Below are 24056 nucleotides of genomic sequence, written 5' to 3'. Positions count from 1 at the left end.
CGTCTTCCTTACCTTTTCTTTTTGTTTTGTTTTGTTTTGTTTTGTAAATGAGGCTGAAACCCGAACCTGCCCGACACCTGACTCAATAAGGCTCAGAGTCTTACCGCGTGCATACCGACTTGGTATAAGCGAACAGTAAAGCGTCGACCGACTGTCATTAAATACCTTCCGGAGGTAGGCTCCCTCGGCACTAATGAGGGTCAGGTGAAAATAATAAAGCCCCCTGGTGACCACCACTGGAACTACCTCCAAACCCCGACAATTATATGTTCCCACCACAGACATAATTTAAATCACTGACTTGTGGATTATATGACAGTATAGATTCGACACATGTCACGAGCAAGCAGAAAGTGTGAGCCTTACTGGAGTACAACTCGTGCAGCTGGGGCCCGTTGGAACGCTGTGTTCAAGCATTCCCCGCCTGTTATAAATGCATCAGCAACAATAACTTTTAGTGTAACGTTGTATATTACACGTAGACGATTCATTTATTCAGTCCGATTTAGCTCTCTTATATCACCACACTGAAGCATTGAATGAGAAATCATGAAAAATAATATAATGTTTCACTGTGTTGGCATTATTAGAAATCAAGTACATCGAATTATTATTACGAATTTAATTTATCTGCCAGTTTCTCTCTCATTTTGACCGCTGGTGCTATGTTTGATTTGCGAGTAAAAGACAACATAGATTCCATTATGAGAGTTCGAAATATATTGCTTCGTATAAAGCGCCCGAAGTTTCAAAAAATGGCGCAGTTATCCGAGATGATTCAATACTAGATTTGTAGTTCACATTTATGAAAACAAGTCCCACTGTATCCATCCATCCATCCATCCATAATCTGAACCCGCTTATCCTGAACAGGGTCGCAGGGGGGCTGGAGCCTATCCCAGCATACATTGGGCGAAAGGCAGGAATACACCCTGGACAGGTCGCCAGTCCATCGCAGGGCAAGTCCCATTGTATGATCGATTTAAATCTTTAAACGTTGTATAAAAGATGCTAGTGCTAAGTAGGTTAAGTGCTGCGGTGGAAGATACACCCTATACCCTCACATTTGCCACCTGGTACTGATTGTGTGAAAAGCAACCCTAAACCACTATGGATTTTGGGCAATCTACAGTCCGAAATGCGACACGACTGACCCTACTGTCGGAATGATTTTTCCCGGCCGCCGAAATTCTTACCGCAGAGGCAAACGCCAAATGAAACACGAAACCACTGTATGTCTTCATATTTGTTTTATTGTTGCAAAATATTTCATTAGTTGTGCCAGTAGGCCAACTGTAGCTATCATTTTAAAATCCCATAAAAGGAGCATAAAAGACAGACTGAAAAGTGAGTTTTTCTTTTTTCTTTAGATGGACCAAAACATTTTCAGTAATATAGTTGATCTGTTGATTAAACCAGAGTATCATATTCCTGTCTATGAATGCAGGCAGATTTACTGGCATTTCCCAACGTGGAGGTTTATTGCCCCCTTACTGTGCATGTTCAGTAGTTGAAGGAACTCCTGGGGCATAGAATGTGCCCCAGGACGGGGTCCAACGTCGTCATAGTAGTGATGGGACAGTTGCTTCAGGGAAAGGTCAAAGTTAAAGGGCCAGAACCCATAAAGGTGCACCTCGTCACACAGCTCCAGGGCTACACTCGCCAGCATTAACCCTGTGGAGAGTCGGAGTGCCCGCTGGCCCCTCCTCCGCCAGTAACGGTGCAGATCCCGCAAGTAGTTAGGGTTGAAGAAAACTACCTTCTGCTGAGGGTAGAGTGGACGGAGGGCTTGGTGAACTTGGAAAGAAGTCTTAGTGCAGGATCTATAGGCGAAAGGAGGCATGAGAAGGCTTGCATCTCCGTACTTTGACATGTCGTCTACCAGGGGCTGGGGATGCTTCTTCAGGTTTGGGTAGCTGCAGGGAGGTGAGGAATGAAGGGTTGAATTTGATAAGGGAAATGTAGGCTAGATGTGGAGCTCGCTCATTATTGTTTAAAATGAGGAAGAAGAGCATAGGCTGCACAAATTGACAAATGGATAAATCAGAGGAAAATGGTACCAAAAAAACTTTTTTTCATCAAGCCATTGTGTCAAGCAAGATATATTTCCACCATTTACAGACTGCTTTCATATTTATTGCTTGTTTTTTTAAATATTTCTGTCAATGTTACTGGCACGGAGTAAAAACTATTGGAGGGAAAGTGCGTAAAAAGTTTGTATCTAATCTGTTTTCATGAAGCTTCAAGCCACACACCAGCCTTTACCTTCTTTTTATCTGGGTGGGGTTGGCTGTCATCAAATTTGTCTTCACTCCTACATCTCTGCTAAAATTGATGGGAGCCAGATTCAACCTGCAAAGAAAAACGGTTTCAAGGTTGGGCAAAAACGGTGTCAAGGTTGGGTTAGTGAATGATGATTGATGGTGATTGATCCTCCAAAGAAAAACATGTTTAATATATTTTTCAGCCAATTGACAAAAATATTTGTACCTATTATTTACCTCCAAAAGGGTTGCTGTACAGCTGAGTTCTAAAGTGCCACATGGTTGAAAGGTAGTGTTCAGTTTCAGTCCCCTCCATAATGTTTGGCATAAATACTTTATTTTGGCTCTGTACTCTACAATTTTTGATTTGTAATCAAACAGTTCACAGATAGTTAAATTGAATACTCTCATACTTATTAAAGAGTATCTTTATGCACTTTGCTCTTATCATCACTCTTATACACAAGTCAATATTGGGAAATCTTTTATTTGGGTTTCACCATATAGAAATTACAGTAGTTACTCAGTACCTGGTGATGGGTTGCAGACTTCAAGCTAAGGATATGCATACAAAGTACGAAACATCCATCCATCGTACAATAACATCCATCCATCATATCTTAACCCGCTTATCCTGAACAGGGTCACTGGGGGGCTGCAGCCTATCCCAGCATACATTGGGCGAAAGGCAGGAATACACCCTGGACAGGGCGCCAGTCCATCGCAGGGCAGACACCATTCACTCACACACTCATACACTCATACACTCATACCCACAGGCAATGTAGATTCTCCAATAAGCCTAACCTGCATGTCTTGCTGCATGGAGGAAACCGGAGTACCCGGAGGAAACCCACGCAAACACAGGGAGAACATGCAAACTCCAGTTTAGTTAGTTATGTACAGTTATGTTTTAATAACCTGATTTCCAGTTATGGAACACTTTTGTTCTAATAATAATAGGAGTTAAAGGTACAATAGGTAATTACACACTTCTAATGGCAAAATAGGAATTTCAGCAGCAAACTCACTCAAACCGCAACACTGTTTATCCCACCCATTCTCTTTGAACATGCTGACGTTGAAACACCATTGGCTGTGGCAATTAGAACCATTTTTTCAACCAATGAGTTTTAATTATTGTAATTATTGTGCTATACAATGTTTTGTGCTGGCCCGTCAACTGCATATTTTGAAACCTGAATTTCAGGACTATAAACACAGGCAAAGGGTGAGTCAACATGTCAGTGAACCTTTTTCAATGATAGGAAGGGATTTACAATGGTCTTGTAACAATGTTTTAACTATTGTACCTTTAATTCAAAAGAATGGAGCAGATACTGTGGGCTCTAGAATTATTGGCACCCTTAATAAAAATTGAGGAAAAAAAAGCATAAAATAAATAAATAACATGGATAATGTTATGTTCAAAATCATGGGGCAAGCCAAGCTATCATGTGGATGTTTGACTGAATTGTTTCATGGGCCTCCAGCATGGAGAAGCCTGTCTATCAACTCAGCTAAATAAACAAAAGTCTATATGAAGAGACTTGGCTGCAATTAGAACAAACCCAGCAGTGCCTGAACACACTGACATGCTGCCAGAACTAACTATGTTGCAAGCTCCTCCCTCCAAAGCGACAGGTGTCAGCCCTGACGATCTGAAGACAGGTAATCTGGAAGCTGCCCACTGACCCAGTGATCACGCCAGCTGATGCGGATCTTAAACAGCTACAGTCGGACAAAGCAAATGACCACAATCCACAATCCACTGCCTGAAACTACGTTCACAGAGGGAGAATTAGTTATGGTCAAGGTGTTTGTGGGAGAAGATGCATTTGCCCCATAATGGCACAGTCCATATCAGGTTGTTTTCTGGCCATGAAAATGACACTGAAACGGCACCACTGGGTACAGTGCAAACCTTTTCATCGTCCCATTACATGATGTAAGGTCTTCACTGTCCCTGTTGCAGGCTGACAGGCCTGGTCAATGCAAATCCAACTGGGACAGCCAGTGAATTTAATTCACTACTTTCTATGTGGACCATGGGTGTAACCATACTTTAAGGAGCCATCCACAACAAATTCAATTACAGTAGTAAACTGTCACCCAAACATGGCTTCCTGGTGTAGTCCAAATTGCACAACAATTACTGTAGGTCAGATTCCACCCATCTTCCCATTCAAACTGACATAGCATACTGACCATAGGATACACATAGTTACAGCAACCTTCAAGACTTTGCTCCCATCATTGCACTGCCTCTGCACAATTCTGCCATCTCAGTGGAAAGCTCCCAGAACTGTTTTAAGTTGAAATAGTACTGGATTGATTATGGTTTTACCACATACAGTGTTTGGTGTCTTTAGGTAGCTAATGTTGTGGGAAATAGTTTGGTGTCATTGGTGGTGTAGTATACTGCTTGCAGGATAAAGATCTTGAGAAATAAACCTGTGAGTCAGTATCCAGCTGTGCTACAAATGTTAACCAGGTTTGTTAGACATACAGAGATAGCATCAGCAGGACCATTGTTGTTAGAGCCATCTTGTGACTCTTTATTTGATTATTTGCTGTTGTCCTGTAAACCCTGGGTATATAGAGGGAAACTTGGAATGGTTTGAGGAGACTCGCTAATACAACCTGCTGTGCGCCATTCGCGTATATCCATTTATAATACATCTTTCCACATTGCCATTCTATTTCTGCATTGCAAATTGTTAAATATATTGTGTAGAGTCCTACAGACATTGATAACATAGGATACCAGCACCCCGTAGTCACGCACCTATACACTAGTGCTGTTACAAGATACAAGAATGTTCCTCTGGCTATACAGGCCACAGTATTGGCAAACATTTGCAGTTCCTTTTGTTGAACTGTTAGCACAGAGGAGCAGTTAAACATATCTTTTTGAGTCAGATAAACAAGAAAATGTTGAATTAACCCTGTTCCAGTAGCGCCTGGTTGGACTACACGCCTCTCAGATACTTCTGCTTTTTGGTGTATTTGGGGGTTACTACTACGTATAAGTATAGTATAGTAAGTATAGTATCCCCATGGATGGTTAGGAAGATGTTGAGGAGGCCATAAGTAGGTGAACGGATAATTACATAGATGACAATCAAAAGATAATCTTTTTTATTATTCGTGGAACTGAATTTCACAATCAATTTCTTGTCCTCAAATCAGTTGTTTTGTCCATGTAATAAAGACTTGAGTGATAATACTTCCTTTATAGGAGCACCAATTCTATTTGGGTTTTCTCCTTTGTCCATTTTGTTCTTTGACGATTTGAGTCAGACTTTGTGCTCTGGTTCACACAATGTTGTCTCTTTGTAATTACTACCATTATTCATGTGTGGTTGACCGTGTACTGTAATTGGTTGTGGTCCCAAATAATAATAATAAAATGAAGTATACATTTTAAAAGGTGACATACAGGATACAGTGGCTTCAGAAAGTATTCAGACCCCTTCACCCCTACACAATTTTAACCTAACAATTTACACTCAATAATTATACACCCAAAATCACAAAGTGGAAACATTTCCACATTTCTAATATGTTAAAAATCTAAAGGTTGGTGTACAAAGTAAATTTCTCATTTTCTCTCATTTAAGTAATCAGGCCCTTAACTGAGTACTTTGTAGCCCCTTTGGTAGCAATTATAGCTTTGAGTCTTCTTGGGTAAGTCACAACAAGCTTTGTGTACCTGGATTTGGGCAGTTTATCCCATTCGTCCTGGCAGAACCTTTCAAGCTCTGTCAGATTGGATGGGAAGTGTCTGTGAACTCCCATATTCAGGTCTCTCTACAGATGTTCTATGGGGTTCAAGTCTGGGCTTTCAAGGACAGTCAGAGATTTGTCCCACTCCAGCATTGTCTTGGCTGTATGCTTCGGGTCATTGTCGTGCTGAAAGGTGAACCTTTGCCAAATTCTGAGGTTGCGTGCACTCTGGAGCAGGTTTCTTCAAGGACCTCTCTGTATTTCGCTGCATTCATCCTCTCAGAGTCCTTTAACTGTTTGGCAAATTCCACACAGGCTTTCATATGCCTTTTACTCAAGAGGGGCTTCAGTCTAGCCTCTTTATCTACCATAAAGGCCTGATAGATGAAGAGATGGCCATCCTTCCGGCAGGTTCTCCCATCTCTGCTGGGGACACCTCCCTGACCAAGGCCCTACATTTTACATTTACATTTTAGTCATTTGGCAGACGCTTTTAATCCAAAGCGACTTACAAGTGCATAGGTTCTACCATAAGTCAGAGCATCACATCCAGAAACTAGCAAAATACACAGGAAATGCTGTTCTAAACATAGTTGTCATCAGAAGTGCATTTTTTTTTTTTTTTTTTTTTTTTTTTTTGGGGGGGGGGGGGGGGGGGTTAGACAAGGATAGGGATATCAGAAAGGAGGGGCAGGGGAAATCAGGAGGGAGGACTAAGGTAGAGTTTGAGTCTGCGTCGAAATAGGGGGAGGGATTCTGCTGTTTTGACAGTGGTAGGCAAGTCATTCCACCACTGAGGAACCAGAACGGAAAACAGGCGTGAACGTGCAGCTCGACCGCCAGGTGCACGTAGAGAGGGAACCGTAAGCCGACCAGAGCTGGCAGACCGGAGTGGTCTAGCTGGGGAGTAGGGAGTGATCAGGGATTGTATGTAAGGTGGGGCAGTCCCCTTAGCAGCCTGAAATGCCAACACTAGGGCCTTGAAACGGATGCGTGCGGCAATGGGAAGCCAGTGGAGGCCAATGAGAAGCGGGGTGACATGAGCCGACCTGGGCTGACTGGTTTGACCTGGTTGGGCCCTACTTGCCCGGTTACTCAGTTTGGCCGAACAGCCAACTCTAAGAATACCTGGTGGTTCCAAACTTCTATTTCACAATTAGTGAGGCCATTATTCTCCTGGGAACACTCAAAGCTTTGGAAATTATTTAATACTCTTGCCCTGATCTACATGTATACCTTGCCACAATTTTCTTGCGGAGGTCTACAGAGAGTTCCTGGACTTCCTGGCTTGGTTTTTGTCCTTACTTGCAGTGTGAATTGTGGGGCCTGATTTACACTGATGTGTGCCTTTCTAAACTATGTGAAATCAATCAAGTTCAAGACACATCTGAAGGATAATTAAAGCAAACTGGATACCCCGGACCACAATTGGGAGTGCCACAGCAAAGGGTCTGAATGCTTATGTGAATGAAAGATTTCAGTTTTTAATTTTGAATAAATTAGCAAATTAGCATTAAATTAGCATTTCATTTTGTCATAATGGGTTATTGAGTGTAGATTGATGGCCAGTTTTGAACACACAACACAATAAAGTGTGCACAAGTCAAGGGGTCTGAATACATTCTGAAGCCACTGAAGCATTGCCATTATTTGTAAAAAATCAGTGGGGCGAAGAGCATTTTTTATTAATTTCATATGAAAGGAACCTAAAACTTGTGCAATAATCCAAGTGTTCCTACCTTATGACAAAGTCAGCCCTGTTAATCTTGGAACCACATCTGCTGTTCTTCAGAATCCCACTATTCCCCACGACTGAACAGCGCCCAAGTTGACCTCCAGTCCTCCAGGGGGTTCTCTAACAGGGGGGAATAGCACCTCAAAAAATTTGTTTTCAATATAAAACATCCAAGCAGCTCAGCCAATCCATTTCAACTCCCTGGACTAGAACAACCAGGAGAGGACGTGCTAAACAGGGACATAACTTCTAATAAAAAGGATTTAGCTTTCTAATGAAATCACAAGATGCACATCTAGTTAAAACACGGAAGATCCTACTAAAACTTGACTTCCAGAACAATATAAAAGTGGCATACAAGCCACTACAAAAAAGACAACAACAAGTTAAACAAAGCAGACAAAACAGATTCAGTCAGGTATGTATTCAGCAAGTTCAAATTTAGCTGGACAAGACAAGTGGCAGACAAGATCTGATTATAGACAACCCGCAACCCCTAAGCAGTAACAAAGTAAAACCATGAACAACAAAGTAAGCTTCAAAGGATAAACATCCAAACTTTTCAGAGCCTTCGTAAAAGCCCCTTTGGCAGCTATTACATCTTCGATTCTTCTTGGGTAAGTCTCAACAAGCTTTGCACAACTAGATGTGAGTAGTTTATCCCATTCCTCCTGGCAGATCATCTCAAACTCTGGTAGATTGGATGAGAAGTGTCTGTAAGGTCCTATCTTCAGGTCTCTCCACAGATGTCCTATGGGGTTCAAGTCTGGGCTTCGGCTGGGCCACTCAAGGACAGTCAGAGACTGAGATGAGATGGTCATTCCATCTCTAGGAAGAGTCCTGCAGGTTCCAAACTTCTTCCATTTCAGAATTATTGAGGCCACTTTGCTCCTGGGAACACTCAAAGCTTTACAAATGGTTTCATACCCTTGCCCTGTTCGATGACTCGCCAGAATTGTATCACCAAGGCCTACAGAGAGTTCCTTTAACTTCATGGTTTGGTTTTTGTCTTGACATGCAATGTGAATTGTGGGACCTTATATACACACAGATGTGTGCCTTTCTAAATTATATCCAATCAATTAGATTTACGGCAGACAGGTGGACTCAATAAAGTTCAAGACACATCTCAAGGATAATTCTTGCAAACAGGATATACCTGACTAGGTTGGAGTGCCACAGCAAAGAATATGAATACTTATACAAAAGAGAATGTTCAGTTTTTGATTTTTAATACATTTCCAAAAATGTATTTAACTTCATTATCATGCCATTATGTTATATGTCATTATTACCCGTTATTATTCTGGGTTATTTAATGTAGGATAATGGGAATAAATGGAAGTTTTATTCATTTACATTTACGTGTACAACACAATAAAGTGCAAAAAGTTAAGGAGTCTGAATACCTTCTGAAGTCACTGTACATACAGGCAGACATACAGACAGACAGATACACACAAACAATCATGTGCACATATTCTAACCTTAGGCAGCATTTCCAGCAGTGAGTTGTCCACCAGTCTGGTTAACTGCACGCCATCATAAGTAATAGTCTGATTCAGTACAGTGTTTTGCGTTGTCAGAATCAGATCCTCAGTGGCATTACAACAGGCATACAGTTCAACCCTGCAGTGGGAAAAGCCAGCATAATCAGCTACACAAAATCCTTCAGTTTTCATTCAGTGTGTTCAGAATAATGTAATAAGTAGTAGTAGCAGGCAAGATAACTGGAGGGATGTACCTGTAGCGTTCTTTTTGAGTTATGTTTGTTTCCCAGGGGCAGCTCATGAGCTCCTTCATATCATTTGCAAAGGTGATGTTTTTTCTGTCAGAAAGAAAATGGTGTGAGCAAGACACTTGGACTAGCATGGGCAGGAAGCTTGATAACTACAGCTGACTCCCTCAACAGCCAGCCAGCTAAGCCCTGACAAAGAAATTTATATTAAGGATAATGTAAAGTTATCCAGATGCTTTGTTTCTAAAAGTTAAAGCACCACATAAGATTCAAGCTCCAATACCTTTAGGCTAAGTAGAGTTGGTGAGGGTCTTTTTACGAAATCCATTTGATTTGGAGAATTACTATAGAAAACTGTTTGGTTACATCTTTGGGATTATATGTTTTTTAGTAATATTAGATTGGCGGATGTCTGTGCATTGCTCTAAGTAGTTTTTGAGTATTTGAAATTGGGAAGAGCGAAAATCAAGGTGAGAACAGGTGGAATAGGCCAATACAATTTGTATGCTAAAAGCAACTGAAAATTACATCCTTGGTATGTAGGCCTACACGTTAGCTAGTTCTCACTAAGAACACATCGCTAGGTAATTCCGTAAACCTGGCTAGCAGGGTTGATCTACTGTTCATGGCTGTATCCGCCCAAGGTACTTTCCACAGGCAGTTTTTCTTTTATGTCTTTCTATGAAATGTAGTATATGTATATGTTATTCAGTTAATGGCATGCATAACGAAAGAAAAGGCTGGATAAATCACCACATTCCATACTGACCTCTTACTGTTGCTATCCGACTGCAACAGCTCACCTAAGATGGTGTACCAAAGGCCTTCACCCACGCACTGAGACAAATCAAGAAATACTAAGAACTGATTGACTCACTCTTTGCTGCGTCATAGATGGAGGCCAATGGTGTTTGTCCCCAGTCCCCGGCCTGCTCTACATCTATTGAGCGGGGAGCTTGGTGTACCATTCTTGCTCAAGGGCGCAGGAGTGAACTGGAGAATAAGTTCCAGCCGCTGTGTGAGCTAGCCAGCATGTGAGTGCCACTGCTGAGCTTGCCATGGCTTCCATGGGTGAAGTATCTCCCAGCAGATGTCCCTCTACCCTGAGTCCGCCTCAGAGTGGACCAATTACAACAGCTGGTCCACCCCCGCTGCGTCCCACAACACCGAGGATGATTGTTCACAAGAAGCCGCGACAAGCTGTTATCCTATGGTATTTATATAGCACCATTACCAAAGTGCTGTACAATGGATGCTTCTCATTCACCCATTCATACACACACTCACACACCAACAGCGATTGGCTACCATGCAAGGCACCAACCCGCTCGTCAGAAGCATTTGGCTGTTAGGTGTCTTGTTTAGGGACACTTTGACACACCCAGGGCGGGATGGAACCGGCAACCCTCCGACTGCCAGATGACTGCTCTTACCGCTGGAGCCAATGTCGCCCCACCTCAATGGTCCAACATCTCAGTCTACAATGCTCCGAGACACACTGCTACCCAGGTGCCTGTGTGGCGATCTTTCTGCTGTGGTCGCAGCTACTCTTCAGGTACGTTCAACATCACCGACAGTTGTGGTGTACTGTGGCTCCAACTACATCAGCCGAAAGTAGCTGGAGCAATTGGAGGCACACTTATCCCTCGCTGTGGGTATGCACTTTGCCAAATGCCACTAATGTAATGTCATTTTAAAAACTTAATCAACATTCTGTTAAATACTAGCCGTCAAATTGTTATTTTGGGGTCAACCCAGGTAAGACGGAGGTAATCTTCATCCCTGCTCTAACCTCTCCCTTCTCCGATTTTTCCATCTCACTAGGGGATACCACAGTGACCTCATTCCCTAGTGCAAGAAACCTTGGAGTGGTGATGGACAACAGGCTGTCCTTCTCTGAGAACATCGCTACGGTGACCCGGGCGAGCAGGTTCTTCCTGTACAACATCCGGAGAATCCGACCCTTTCTTACCACCTACTCCACTCAGCTCCTTGTTCAAGCAATGGTCCTGTCCCGCCTGGACTATTGCAATTCTCTGCTGGCTGGCCTTCCAGCATCTGCCATCAGACCCCTACAACTGATCCAGAATGCTGCAGCCCGTCTGGTATTCAATGTTCCCAGACATTCAGATGTCACCTCCCTGCTCAGCAACCTCCCTGCTCAGCAACCGCCCCTGTATATATTCAATCCCTTATCAAGACCTATACACCAACAAGACCCCTCCATTCTGCCACTTCGTGCCGTCTGGCGCCTCCCCCTTGCCACACCTGCACTTCACGCTCACAACTGCTGTCTGTCCTGCTCCCACGGTGGTGGAATGACCTCCCGGTGGATGTCAGAACAGCAGAGTCTCTGACCTCCTTCAAGCGCAGACTGAAGACTCATCTCTTCAGGCTACACCTTTCCCTCCCTAACTCACCACCATGATTAGCCTTAGACTGTAATGGCACTTATGTATAGATTGTATAGATATTGTTACTTGTTATAGATAATGTTGTTTTTTATTGGCTGTTGTATTGTTGTACTCAGGGTATTCTAGCTGCCAACTGTGGTATGCTAGTTTGGAAGTTGATTGTACTCTTCAAGGGTTCTGATTATCTGTATGTTTGCACTAGGACTCAGAACTGTACTGTCCTCTCAGGTCCTCTTCGCACTCATACTTGTGTTTGATTTGCACTTCTTTGTACGTTGCTCTGGATAAGAGTGTCTGCTAAATGCCATGTAATGTAATGTAATGTAATGTAATGTAATGGGGTCCGCATCCGAGTCCTTCCTTTGGAGAAGTCAACTTCAGCAGGATGGACCTGCACCTTTCTTAAAGGATACTGTAACCTGCTGTCCATTCCCTTTGTTGATAATTTAGGCACTTTTTGAAAGTGCAGATACTTTCTCACGATGGACAACACTTGCATTATGCTGGGACAAGACCACTGGCCTGCAACATTGAACTGGTTTTTCAATCGTAACAGACCTTCACTCAATGAGATCGGGTGAGTTCATTAGTGTTTGATTTTAATTATAACTGTGAATTAAAATCACTTGATACATTTAATGAAATTATTTTGAACACGGCTTTAAATCCCATTGTCCCAGTACAAACACTGTCTCAGATGTTGAACCTTCTTGGTCCCAGTCAAGCAACATAGCCATTAGGCTATAGGCTGCACCTCTTGAATCTTGAATTGAGTACATAAAGACCCCTTATGTATTCTATCAGTAACACATTAGAAATACTTACAGTTTAAAGGCTTTCATTGAAGCATACTTTTCCCTCAGTCTTGTGCACTGCTGTAGTTTTACAATTGAAGAGTCAGAATGGTCTTCCCTGCAACATAGCACAAGAGCAGCAATTAAGTTATAACAAGTTATTTGACTTAGGAACATCTTATATATACAGTCACCTCCAAAAGTATTGGAACAGCAATGCCGAATCCTTTGTTTTTGCTATACACTGAAAATAATTGAGTTTGAAGATACAAACACAAATTTCAGCTTTTATTTCCTGGTATTTTTATCTAGATTTGTTAAACAACTTAAAACATATTGTATCAGACCAACCAATATTTAGGTGAGCAAAGGTATTGGAACATGTGACTGACAAGTGACATCCATCCATCCATTATCTGAACCCGCTTATCCTGAACAGGGTCGCAGGGGGGCTGGAGCCTATCCCAGCATACATTGGGCGAAAGGCAGGAATACACCCTGGACAGGTCGCCAGTCCATCGCAGGGCACACACACCATTCACTCACACACTCATACCTACGGGCAATTTAGACTCTCAAATCAGCCTAACCTGCATGTCTTTGGACTGTGGGAGGAAACCGGAGTACCCAGAGGAAACCCACGCAGACACGGGGAGAACATGCAAACTCCGCACAGAGAGGCCCCGGCCGACGGGGATTCGAACCCAGGACCTCCTTGCTGTGAGGCGGCAGTGCTACCCACTGCGCCATCCGTGCCGCCCGACAAGTGACATGTTCCAATGAAAAGGGAGAAATTGATCTGAGCAAGCATACAACAACTTGGAAAAGAAAAACCACTGGCATACTGAACAACAGACATCGAACAGGTCGACCAAGGAAAAAACAGCAGTTGATGACAGAAACATTGTGAGAGCTGTAAGGAAAAACCCAAAAACATCAATCAGTGACATCACAAACAATCTCAGGAGTAAGAATCGGAAGGCAAGAATACAATTTGCAAAGAAGTACAGAGATGGCCAAGTCAATCCCCAGACCTTAACCCAATTAAGCATTAATTTCACTTCCTGAAGGGAAGATTGAAGGGGGAAATCCCACAAAACAAACAACAACTAAAAGCGGCTGCAGTAAAAGCCTGGGAAATCATTACAAAAGAAGAACAGTTTGGTGATGTCAATGGGTCGCAGGCTTGATGCAATTATTGCAAGCAAGGTAAATGATAAATGATTCTACCTAGGTTTTCCGATAGCATAATGTAGCCTAGTTGTAGTCACAAAATCATAGCTCCTGATTTCTTGCATTCAAATTATGCAGAACTCATTTTTTAAATGATTATAATACATGCTTTACACTTACCTTTCATTTAAAAATGAAAATATAAGAGTATATTAATGGCTTGAAGATCCACCGAGCAAGGATGAAATGTCCGATGGGAGCAGAAGCAACACAACGCACAGGTGTTCAACCTGGTGAGACGCAGGAGGGGCCAGGCCCGGAGTCACCCCACAGTGCCCAGAACCTCCAAGTGTTGCAGACTAATCCCTCAAGCATCAAGTCTGTCAGGAGGCGGATCAAATGGCCTGCAGCGAGCATGACTTCACTGTGGAAGCAGTTTGATGACGATGTCGACCAAATTCTGGAGGCGACGGCAAAGGGAGAGGCCGACGGAAAGCTGCAAGTGATGACAACAATCGTTGTCAGCATCGCGGCTGAACGGTTCGGTGAAGAGGAGAAGAAAAGCTCCGGAACACCCTACACAAAGAACCAAAGAGCTGTTAAAATCCATAACATCAGGCAGGAGATGAAAACGCTTAAGTCCCAGCACAAGGTGGCAGGAGAAGAGGAGCGCATTGGCCTGGCCCAGCTAATGAGCATCCTAAGGAAAAAGATCACGATTCTCCGCCGAGCAGAGTGGCATCGGAGGCGGCGTCGTGAGAGGGCACGTAAACGTGCCGCCTTTATCGCCAACCCCTTCAAGTTTATGAAGGACCTTCTGGGGCAGAAGCGCAGTGGGAAACTTGCGTCCTCGCAGGAAGACATAGACCAATATCTCACTCGGACGTACAGCGATCCTGAGAGAGAGCAGGAGTTGGGAGAGTGCGACATCCTTATAGACCCCCCTGAACCCGAAGTGCAGTTCGACAAGTCGGAGCTGCAGCTAAAGGAAGTCAGAGAGGTTGTACGCAAAGCGAGGGCTAGCTCTGCTCCAGGACCAAGTGGCACTTCATACAAAGTGTACAAGAACTGCCCCAAACTCCTACAGCGTCTGTGGAAACTCATGCGAGTGTTCTGGAGAAGGGGGAAGATCCCAGAACAATGGCGAGTGGCTGAAGGGGTGTGGATCCCGAAGGAGGAAAACTCCACCCAGCTAGACCAGTTCCGCATCATCTCCCTGCTGTGTGTCGAGGCGAAGGTCTTCTTCAGTGCCATTTCCAGACGGCTGAGCACCTACCTGGTAAAGAACACCTACATCGATACATCAGTCCAGAAGGGTGGCATTGCAGGAATGCCAGGCTGTATGGAACACACCGGTGTGGTGACACAGCTAATCCGGGAGGCCAGAGAAAACAAAGGCAATCTGTCAGTGTTATGGCTCGACCTGGCGAATGCATTCGGCTCCATTCCTCACAAGCTGGTCCAGTTCACTCTGATGAAACATCATGTCCCCAGCAGGTGTAGAGACCTCATCGCTGACTACTACAACAACTTCAGGATGAGGGTTTCTTCAGGAGCAACATCATCATCTTGGCATAAGGTGGAGGTTGGCATTATCACAGGGTGCACTATCTCTGTGACGCTGTTCTCCCTTGCCATGAACATGCTCATCAAGTCTGCTGAGCCAGAGTGCAGAGGGCCCCGATCAAAATCCGGTCAACGGCAGCCACCCATCAGGGCATTCATGGATGACCTCACAGTCACGACAGAATCAGTCCCAGGCTGCCGGTGGATTCTGAAGGGTCTCGTGAAGCTGGTGGAGTGGGCCCGGATGCATTTTAAACCAGCCAAATCAAGATCTATGGTGCTGAAGAAAGGGAGGGTGGAGGACAAGGTCCGGTTTAACATCTCAGGTAAAGCCATCCCTACCATCACAGAGAAGCCAGTCAAGAGCTTGGGCAAGATTTTTGACAGCTGTCTGAGAGACACATCATCAATTCAGTCCACCTGCACTGAGTTGGATGGCTGGCTGAAAACCGTGGACAAGTCAGGCCTTCCGGGGAAGTTTAAAGCCTGGGTGTACCAGCACGGCATTCTCCCCAGGATCCTGTGGCCCCTCCTTGTCTATGCCTTCCCAATCTCAGCGGTTGAGACCCTGGAGAGGAAGGTCAGCAAACACCTCCGAAGATGGCTTGGGTTACCAAAGAGCCTGAGCAGCATCGCTCTCTATGGGCGTAACAACAAGCTACAGCTGCCCTTTAGATCCTTGGAGGAGGAATTCAAGGTGACGAGAGCTAGAGAAGTGGTGCAGTATAGGGACTCGAGTGACCCAAAGGTGGCCAACGCTGGGATCCAAGTGAGGACTGGCAGGAAGTGGAGAGCAGAGGATGCTGTCCAAGAGGCAGAGGCCAGGCTACGTCACAGGAACCTTGTGGGAGTGGTCACACGGGGCCGAGCTGGGCTAGGGTCCTTCCCAACTCCTCAATTGAACATCAGGGGAAAGGAGAGGCGGTGCCTTGTCCAGGAGGAGGTGAGAGCAGCAGAGGAGGAGACAAGATCCTGCAGGGCAGTGGGGATGAAACAACAGGGAGCTTGGACAAGATGGGAGAATGCGATGGAGAGGAAAGTGACCTGGACTGAGCTCTGGAGAGCCGAGCCTCAACGCATCAAATTCCTCATCCAGGCAGTCTACGACGTGCTTCCGAGCCCGTCAAACCTGCACACATGGGGCTTAGCAGAGACATCAGCGTGCCCCTTGTGTTCCAAGCGAGGAACCCTAGAACACATCCTCAGCTGCTGTACCAGGGCACTTGGAGATGGAAGGTACCGTTGGAGGCATGACCAAGTCCTTAAGACCATTGCTGAAGCCATCAGCGCTGGACTTCTGTGGGCAAAGCAGTTCCGACCCTCCAAGAGAACCATCGCCTTTGTCAGAGCGGAGGAGCAGGCAACCCCTGCCAGAAGAACATCTGCTGGCATCCTGACCTCTGCAAGAGACTGGCAGCTGCTGGTGGACCTCGAACGACAGCTGAAGTTCCCCAGTCACATTGCTGCTACCACCCTGCGGCCAGACATTGTCCTCGTGTCTGAGTCCACCAAGCAAGCGGTGATGCTGGAGCTGACGGTCCCATGGGAAGATCGCTTGGAAGAAGCCTTTGAGAGGAAACTCTCCAAGTACGCGGGACTGGTCAGTGATTGTCATCAGGCTGGGTGGAGAGCAAGGTGTCTTCCGGTGGAGGTCGGATGCAGGGGTTTCGCAGCCCGTTCTTTAGCCAGAGCCTTCAGTAGCTTAGGCATCGTGGGAGAGAGGAAGAGGAGAGCCATCCGCAGTACCACCGATGCGGCAGAGAGAGCCTCAAGATGGCTGTGGCTCAAAAGAGGAGAGCCATGGAGTCATGGTAGCTAGCCATCTGGACACAAGCCGGGGTCTGATCAGCCCCGGTTGGGTCACCTGGAGGAGGGTGTATGATGTTGAAAGACCCGAAACACCCGATGATTCCAGGAACATCACTGAAGATGTGTCCAGAGGCATCAGTAGATGTATGTACACAGCATAAACCAAAATTATTTCAACACTGTAATTCCATTTAATAAAGTTATAATTATTATTATCAAGTCGCAGATGCAGATTAAGACTAGTCCTAAACAAAATTAAATTGGAGATTCTCCATACAAAACTGTATTTAGTCCAGGATTAAGCTTAATCTGTGTCCATGTAACAGAACCCTAGTTCGTTACTAACCCTCATCTTATATTACAGGCCCATGATAATGTTCATATTATGTCACACAAGTCACACAGTGTTATTAAAATAATGGTTATTTATATTATCTTATTTATTGATATATAAATTAACTACCACACCATAGGTTTTGGCAAAGCTTTTGGTAAAATGTTGGCTCAGGTGTGGTAGTTCATTGATATATTAATACATTAATGAAATGTAACCAGTTTTTTTCTGTGTGCCCCTGATGATACTGTTTCTTCAGTTGTTACACACGTGATGTCATATACAAAATGTCATCTACACTTCTGGTTTCTATATCTTCAACTAGTATAGCAATCATGATGAATTTCTATAGTCATACTGTTGTTTAGGCTGCATCATTCCGGAGACTTGACTCTAGCTCAGAGACTTGATGACTTGTGAACATGTCTGATTCATACACACACTCACATATCAATGGCATTTGGCTGCCATGCAAGGCACCAACCAGCACGTCAGGAGCATTTGGGGGTTAGGTGTCTTGCTCAGGGACACTTTGACTTTGGTGCGACCAACCGGCAACCCTCCGACTGCCAGATGACTGCTCTTACCACCTGAGCCAATATTGCCCCCTAGGGATATGCTACCAAATATTAAGTGCTATTTACTTTCATTTACTTAAATACACTCTGTTACAATACTTTTTCTCACCTAAAAATTATTGGGTGGTATGATACCAAAGGTGGTATGTTCTAAGTTGTTTAACACATCAGTAAATAAAAGATGAAATTCTGAACTCTTGTCTTGTGTTCATCTTTTTATCTCAACCACAAATGTGTTCAGTGTATTGCAAAAACAAAGGAATTGCTGTTACAATACTTTTGGAAGGGACTGTATACCAAAGTAGGGTTATGCATTTGAACAGGTATGGTTCTTCAAGTAACCCTGAAATACATATTATTTGAAAGCTTTATCAAACAAGCCCCCTTATGCTTGGTAAAAAATGGACCCATTTCAAACTTGAATGTCATTGAAACACCTATACATTTTTGTTTTTTAAACTTGATGACAAGGTTTTGCACACACACACACACACACGCACACACACACACACACACATGTAATCACACACGCAGTTCATGTGAGAACTACAACATCTCGATGCAAGACAGATGAACACCTATAAACTTGATTTTGAATACCTATAAACGTAATTTTTTTCATCATGAAACTTGATGATATTCTCAAGAATGTGGATATGAATGTAAAAATGATGACGGTTTTGCACGCACACGCACGCACACACACACACACACACACACACACAGACACAGTTCATATGGGAACTACAACTTCTCGACACAAGACAAATAAACTGGCTGAAATGACCATGCGCGATATACGCGGGTGTAACGTGCCTGCGGTGCCTATACAATCAAGTACAGTGTTGCCTTCAGTACATAATAATAATAATAATAATAATAGGCTATGGGTGGCATGTGACGCAAGATTCAGAGGTGCCTGACTGCAGTATCAAGAGAGGTGTGCACAAACTTGAAAAGCGTACAGGAATATACAGCCTAAAGAATGTAGTCAAAAGTACTGTCCAAAAGAATGAAATTTAGCCAGTGTAAATTCAAAGTTTTTTTTTTTTTTGGGGGGGGGGGGGGTATCATGTATTTCGTTTAAAATGCAAGTACTTACTAATGTAGTAAGTACTTGCATTTTAAATGAAAGACACAATATAGCAATATTAATAGAATCGGCATGCTACCGCCACCTGCTGGCCTATAGTCTGGACGCTATTGGGGGCTATTTGTTTGGAATATTGCCTGAACCTATTTTGTAAAGAATCGTTTAATTTAATAGTGAGCCAGGCAGCTGCTGAAGCTGCGACATTATTGAGATAATTGTTGCATTACAAGACACGGACAGCACGACTGAATAGCAGTTGTTTAACAAAGGCTACTTGAAAACACAATGGCAAAAATTCACGTGTTATTTATCTCAGAGGACAGCACTACGACAGAGTTCAGATGTTGCTGTATTATGTTGATCTCCAGTGGAGTGCTTTTTTTGGCAACCCAATTTTCCAGTTAGCACACACTCTCGTTATGAAAGCAGTGTCATTAAATGCGGTTAAACTAGATGCAAATAACCTGCATGCAAAGCAAAACATTCCGCTATTTAGCTTCTGAAATGTAATACCAGCCCGCTTGGAATGAGCGTTTATCCGCCGCATTTGGTTGGCTGAGGTATCTTTCGGCAAAACGCAGCAACACGGCAGTCTGTGTCATCACTCACCTCATTTTCATTCTCTTCGGCCATTAAAAAAAGCTTTCATTCAGGATCTTTATGCCAATGTTTTCTATGCAATTTGGCTTATATATTATAAACGTTGCCAATGCATTTGATTTCATGCGGCGAAGGGCAATCTTTATGGTGACAGGATTAGTGTGGCCCTTTTAAAGCAGGGCATTTTCGCTTTCAATATCCGATGAATACGATAGGCTGCTGGTCTAAGGATGTTTCCTTAAGCTAATTGACTGGGACAGGCAAGGTTGGTGGTTCGAATCGAAGTGTAGCCACAATAAGATCCACACAGCCATTGGGCGCTTAACCCTGTATTGCTCCAGGGGAGGATCGTCTCCTCCATCCATCCATCCATCCATCCATCCATTATCTTAACCCGCTTATCCTGAACAGGGTCACAGGGGGGCTGGAGCCTATCCCAGCATACATTGGGCGAAAGGCAGGAATACACCCTGGACAGGTCAGGTCGCCAGTCCATCGCAGGGCACACACACCATTCACTCACACACTCATACACTCATACGGGCAATTTAGACTCTCCAATCAGCCTAACCTGCATGTCTTTGGACTGTGGGAGGAAACCGGAGTACCTGGAGGAAACCCACGCAAACATGGGGAGAACATGCAAACTCCACACAGAGAGGCCCCGGCCGACGGGGATTCGAACCCAGGACCCCCTTGCTGTGAGGGGACAGTGCTAACCACTGCACCATCCGTGCCGCCACAGGATCGTCTCCTGCTTAGTCTAATCAACTGTAACTCTAAATCAAATGCTAATAATGTAATGTAATATACACGTAATGAGGCTATAGCTTTCCCACTTAGTAATGCTGTGTGCAACATTTGTCAAAAGATGTATTGCTTTAATTATTTTTATATATACAGCACAGTGGAAAGCTATGTTGAGTTTGCTGGTAGTTTGAATCTGTGTGTCAACGAATAAACATGGATAAGTGAACCAACAGCTACAGATTTAAAACACACAGAAATTATTTGATAACTCTACTGCAGCATTCAATTCCCTGTGGTGTTTGCATTAACCCCCTGAAATAGCCAAAGACTGCTTGCAAGGACTAGCCTGACAGAAGTTATTACAAATCTTTCTTTCAATTGTCTGACTAATTTGGAGGTGAAAGCGCATTTAATTAAACTGAGTGATAACTGCTTTTTCAGAAAAACGAAGCAGTTATCGGTATCATTTTTTGCTAAACGTGTTTAAATGTTTAACCGTTCACACTTCTACTGTAACAGTAAAAACAACTCATACCTTCTTATAATAGCACTAGTTCATGTTGAGTTTTGTTTTCAGTTAGCATGACATTGCATGTCATCCTCACTGCATGGAAAAAACAGCCTCAGCTGAACAGCCGAAACTTTGAAAAATGAATTGTGAAAATGTGATTTTCAAACACAACCCCGCTTTTACTGTCTGTAAATTCAACATATATGAGTCGCAAGCTTTGTTGTTGTGATAACGAATTATGGATCGACACATAGCTTTACAGGAAACAGCTCACCAGTCAGTTCTCCCAAGTACTAAAAGCTTGGCGCAATGCATAGAAAATGCTGCAATTCCTACACATGGAAGCCTAGAGGCAAACATATATAGAGACGATTACAGAATATTCAGAAGGTTGATTGAACGATTCTGGGCAGTCTTAAAGGTACAATAGGTAATTTTGGGCTCCTAACGGTCAAGAGCGGATTTGCAACAACATACAACCTCAAACCACAACACTGCTTATGCTTCCCACAGTCTATGAATATAATGCGTAATATAAATTGTTATGATACAGTTCAGTGTTCTTGTGCACTGTTTTGGAAAGCTGACAGTGACAAACGCAAGAGAGCCTGCCGCCTTTTCATAGTGTTCTAGTAAGAAAATGACTTCATGAGATCATGACTTTGGTGTGCTACACAGCACTATTTATAGTTTTCACTTTAACTAACCAACTATATTGTGAGCAAACAAATTATTTGGCTGCCTAACTAGCTGGCTATATAACTAAGATGTGATAGTCACAAACGATGCAACAGCAACTTACAGTTTGAGAGAAATAAAGGTTTACAGATGATTGAACATGTAAAGAGACAAAAGGAACGTGTAGCTGCCCAAATTGCACTCCAGACAAGCGATCACTGAAACTCTGTATACTATTGCTTATCTACATTACATTGCATTATTGGCATTTGGCAGACGCCCTTATCCAGAGCGACGTACAGTTGATTAGACTAAGCAGGAGACAATCATCCCCTGGAGCAATGCAGGGTTAAGGGCCCAACGGCTGTGCGGAACTTATAATGGCTACACCAGGATTAGAACCACCGATCTTGCATGTCCCAGTCATTTACCTTAACCACTACGCTACAGGCCGCCTGATCTAGTTATAAAACAACACCTGTTCGCTATAACAAGCAAATTAGCGATTACTAGTTAGCTTCCCGAATGTACAAATATCTAGCTGAAGTTGCTACTATGTTCATATTGTCTACATTTCATCGTAAGTGAATATTTGTAAATTACAAATTGCTTGTTGCTTCCGATAACAAACAGAGTTTCAACGATTGCTTGTCTGGAGTGCAATTTGGGCAGCGACACGAACAACCAGAATAAGCCCCCCGAATGCCATTGGCTGTGGCAGTTGGAACCATTTTTCAACCAATGAGCTTTAAATGCTGCACAGCTGTACAATGTTTTGATACATTTGACCGGCCTACAAATGTACACATTGAAACTTGAATTTAAGGACTATACACAGGCAGAGGGTGAGTCAACGTGTCAGTGAGCCTTTTTCAATGACAGGAATTGATTCACAATGGTCTTGTAACAATGTTTTAACACAAAAATCTTACCTATTGTACCTTTAAAATTGTTGATATTCCTATTAAAATGATTTTTTTGGTCCAAGCATAAAGTACTGGAACCCTATCTGTTTTTTCTGATTTTCATTATTATTTTTCTACCCTAAAGGTGTTTGCACGAAAAGAACATCATACAGTAACCAAACTTTGTAGCTAGGTTCCTTAACCACATGTTTAAATGTAATTTAAATTTAAATTACTCAGATTGGCCTGATAGTGCCCTTAATGAGCACAGTAAACAAAACCAAGCATCTGGAGTTTGCCAGACATCACTGGAATTATGACTGGAAGAGAGTGCTATGGTCAGATGAGACCAAAATGAAACATTTTGGCCATACACACCATTGGCCCGGCGGTAAGAGCAGTTGTCTGGCAGTTGGAGGGCTGCCGGTTTGATTCCGCCCTGGGTGTGTCGAAGTGTCCCTGAGCAAGACACCTAACCCCTAAATGAGCTGGTTGGTACCTTGAATGGCAACCAATTGCTGTTGGTGTGTGAATGTGTGTATGAATCATCAATGAGAAGCATCAATTGTACAGTGCTTTGGATTTACAAGGAGACGTACCTCATACCTACTGACAAATATGGCAGTGGGTGATTGATGTTTTGGAGATATTTTGCTTCCAGTTGTCCAGGGGCACTACTTACGATCATAATGAGTTCAGCAAAGTACCAAAGCAAATTTTGGCAGACAATCTGGTTGCCTCTGCTAGGAAACTGGGACTTAGTTATAGGTAAATGGTCCTGCCAGACAATGACTGCAAACATACATCAAAATCCACACAGAAATGGTTAAGTGAAAATAACATTCATAAGCGCATAAGGGGTCCATAAGCTCAAACCCAAGGATATCAATGATTCTGAAAAGTTCTACCTGGAGTCAAAAAATGGTCTACAAATGTGCTCTCATCACAAATTACAGCAAAAGATAGCTGTCATCTTTGCCAGGGGTGTTTGCACAAAGTATTAAATGAGTGTGAATAAACCTGTTTCTTTTGGGGAATTTTTAATTTAAAAAAATGGGTTGATTCCATTGAATCATTAATAAAGCACACCACCTTACACATGCTGGAAAATACAGTCTATGGCAATAACTATTTTTTATTTTACAGTATTCTATGTGCAGATTGGGCGCCAATAATTCTGGAAATCAAACATCAGCCACCCATAAATGAATTCCAAATAGTAAAGATGGTTGGAATTATGAACAATGTTCATATTTCTATCATACTGTACGTTTATCTTATGAAGTATGGCATGTCCAATTCAGCAAATGCTCCTAAATAAAACTTAAAGCCCTAAATGACCACGTAAACACAATTAATCCCCACCTGTTCTGAAATGAGAATGC

General features: G+C 43.3%; 2 protein-coding genes across 2 annotated transcripts; one reads left to right on the top strand and one right to left on the bottom strand.

The window, feature by feature from the left end:
- Positions 1-1453: 1453 nt before the first annotated feature.
- On the bottom strand, positions 1454-10434 carry LOC133123423 (alpha-2,8-sialyltransferase 8F-like). The gene is made up of 7 exons (XM_061233888.1): positions 10344-10434; positions 10236-10290; positions 9473-9556; positions 9216-9357; positions 7733-7848; positions 2266-2352; positions 1454-1916 (listed from the first exon to the last, which is right to left on the bottom strand). The coding sequence occupies exons 1-7, from the start codon at positions 10432-10434 to the stop codon at positions 1454-1456; spliced, it is 1038 nt and encodes a 345-aa protein (XP_061089872.1).
- Positions 10435-14088: 3654 nt separating this feature from the next.
- On the top strand, positions 14089-17232 carry LOC133123422 (uncharacterized). The gene has a single exon (XM_061233886.1). It carries the CDS (start codon positions 14089-14091, stop codon positions 17230-17232), a length of 3144 nt encoding a protein of 1047 aa, XP_061089870.1.
- The last annotated feature ends 6824 nt before the right edge of the window (positions 17233-24056 follow it).

Source organism: Conger conger, chromosome 3 (genome assembly GCF_963514075.1).
Source record: "Conger conger chromosome 3, fConCon1.1, whole genome shotgun sequence".
Classification (NCBI taxonomy): domain Eukaryota; kingdom Metazoa; phylum Chordata; class Actinopteri; order Anguilliformes; family Congridae; genus Conger; species Conger conger.
Note: the sequence above shows the minus strand (reverse complement) of the source record. Positions and strands in the feature narration are given on the sequence as shown.

Coding starts and splice junctions, on each gene's coding strand:
- LOC133123422 (XM_061233886.1), top strand. CDS start 14,089: ATGAAATGTCCGATGGGAGCAGAAGCAACACAACGCACAGGTGTTCAA.
- LOC133123423 (XM_061233888.1), bottom strand. CDS start 10,434: ATGGTACACCAAGCTCCCCGCTCAATAGATGTAGAGCAGGCCGGGGAC. Junction 9,358..9,472: donor ACTCAAAAAGAACGCTACAG/GTACATCCCTCC, acceptor TTCCCACTGCAG/GGTTGAACTGTATGCCTGTT. Junction 2,353..7,732: donor AGGGCTGACTTTGTCATAAG/GTAGGAACACTT, acceptor TTTTCTTTGCAG/GTTGAATCTGGCTCCCATCA.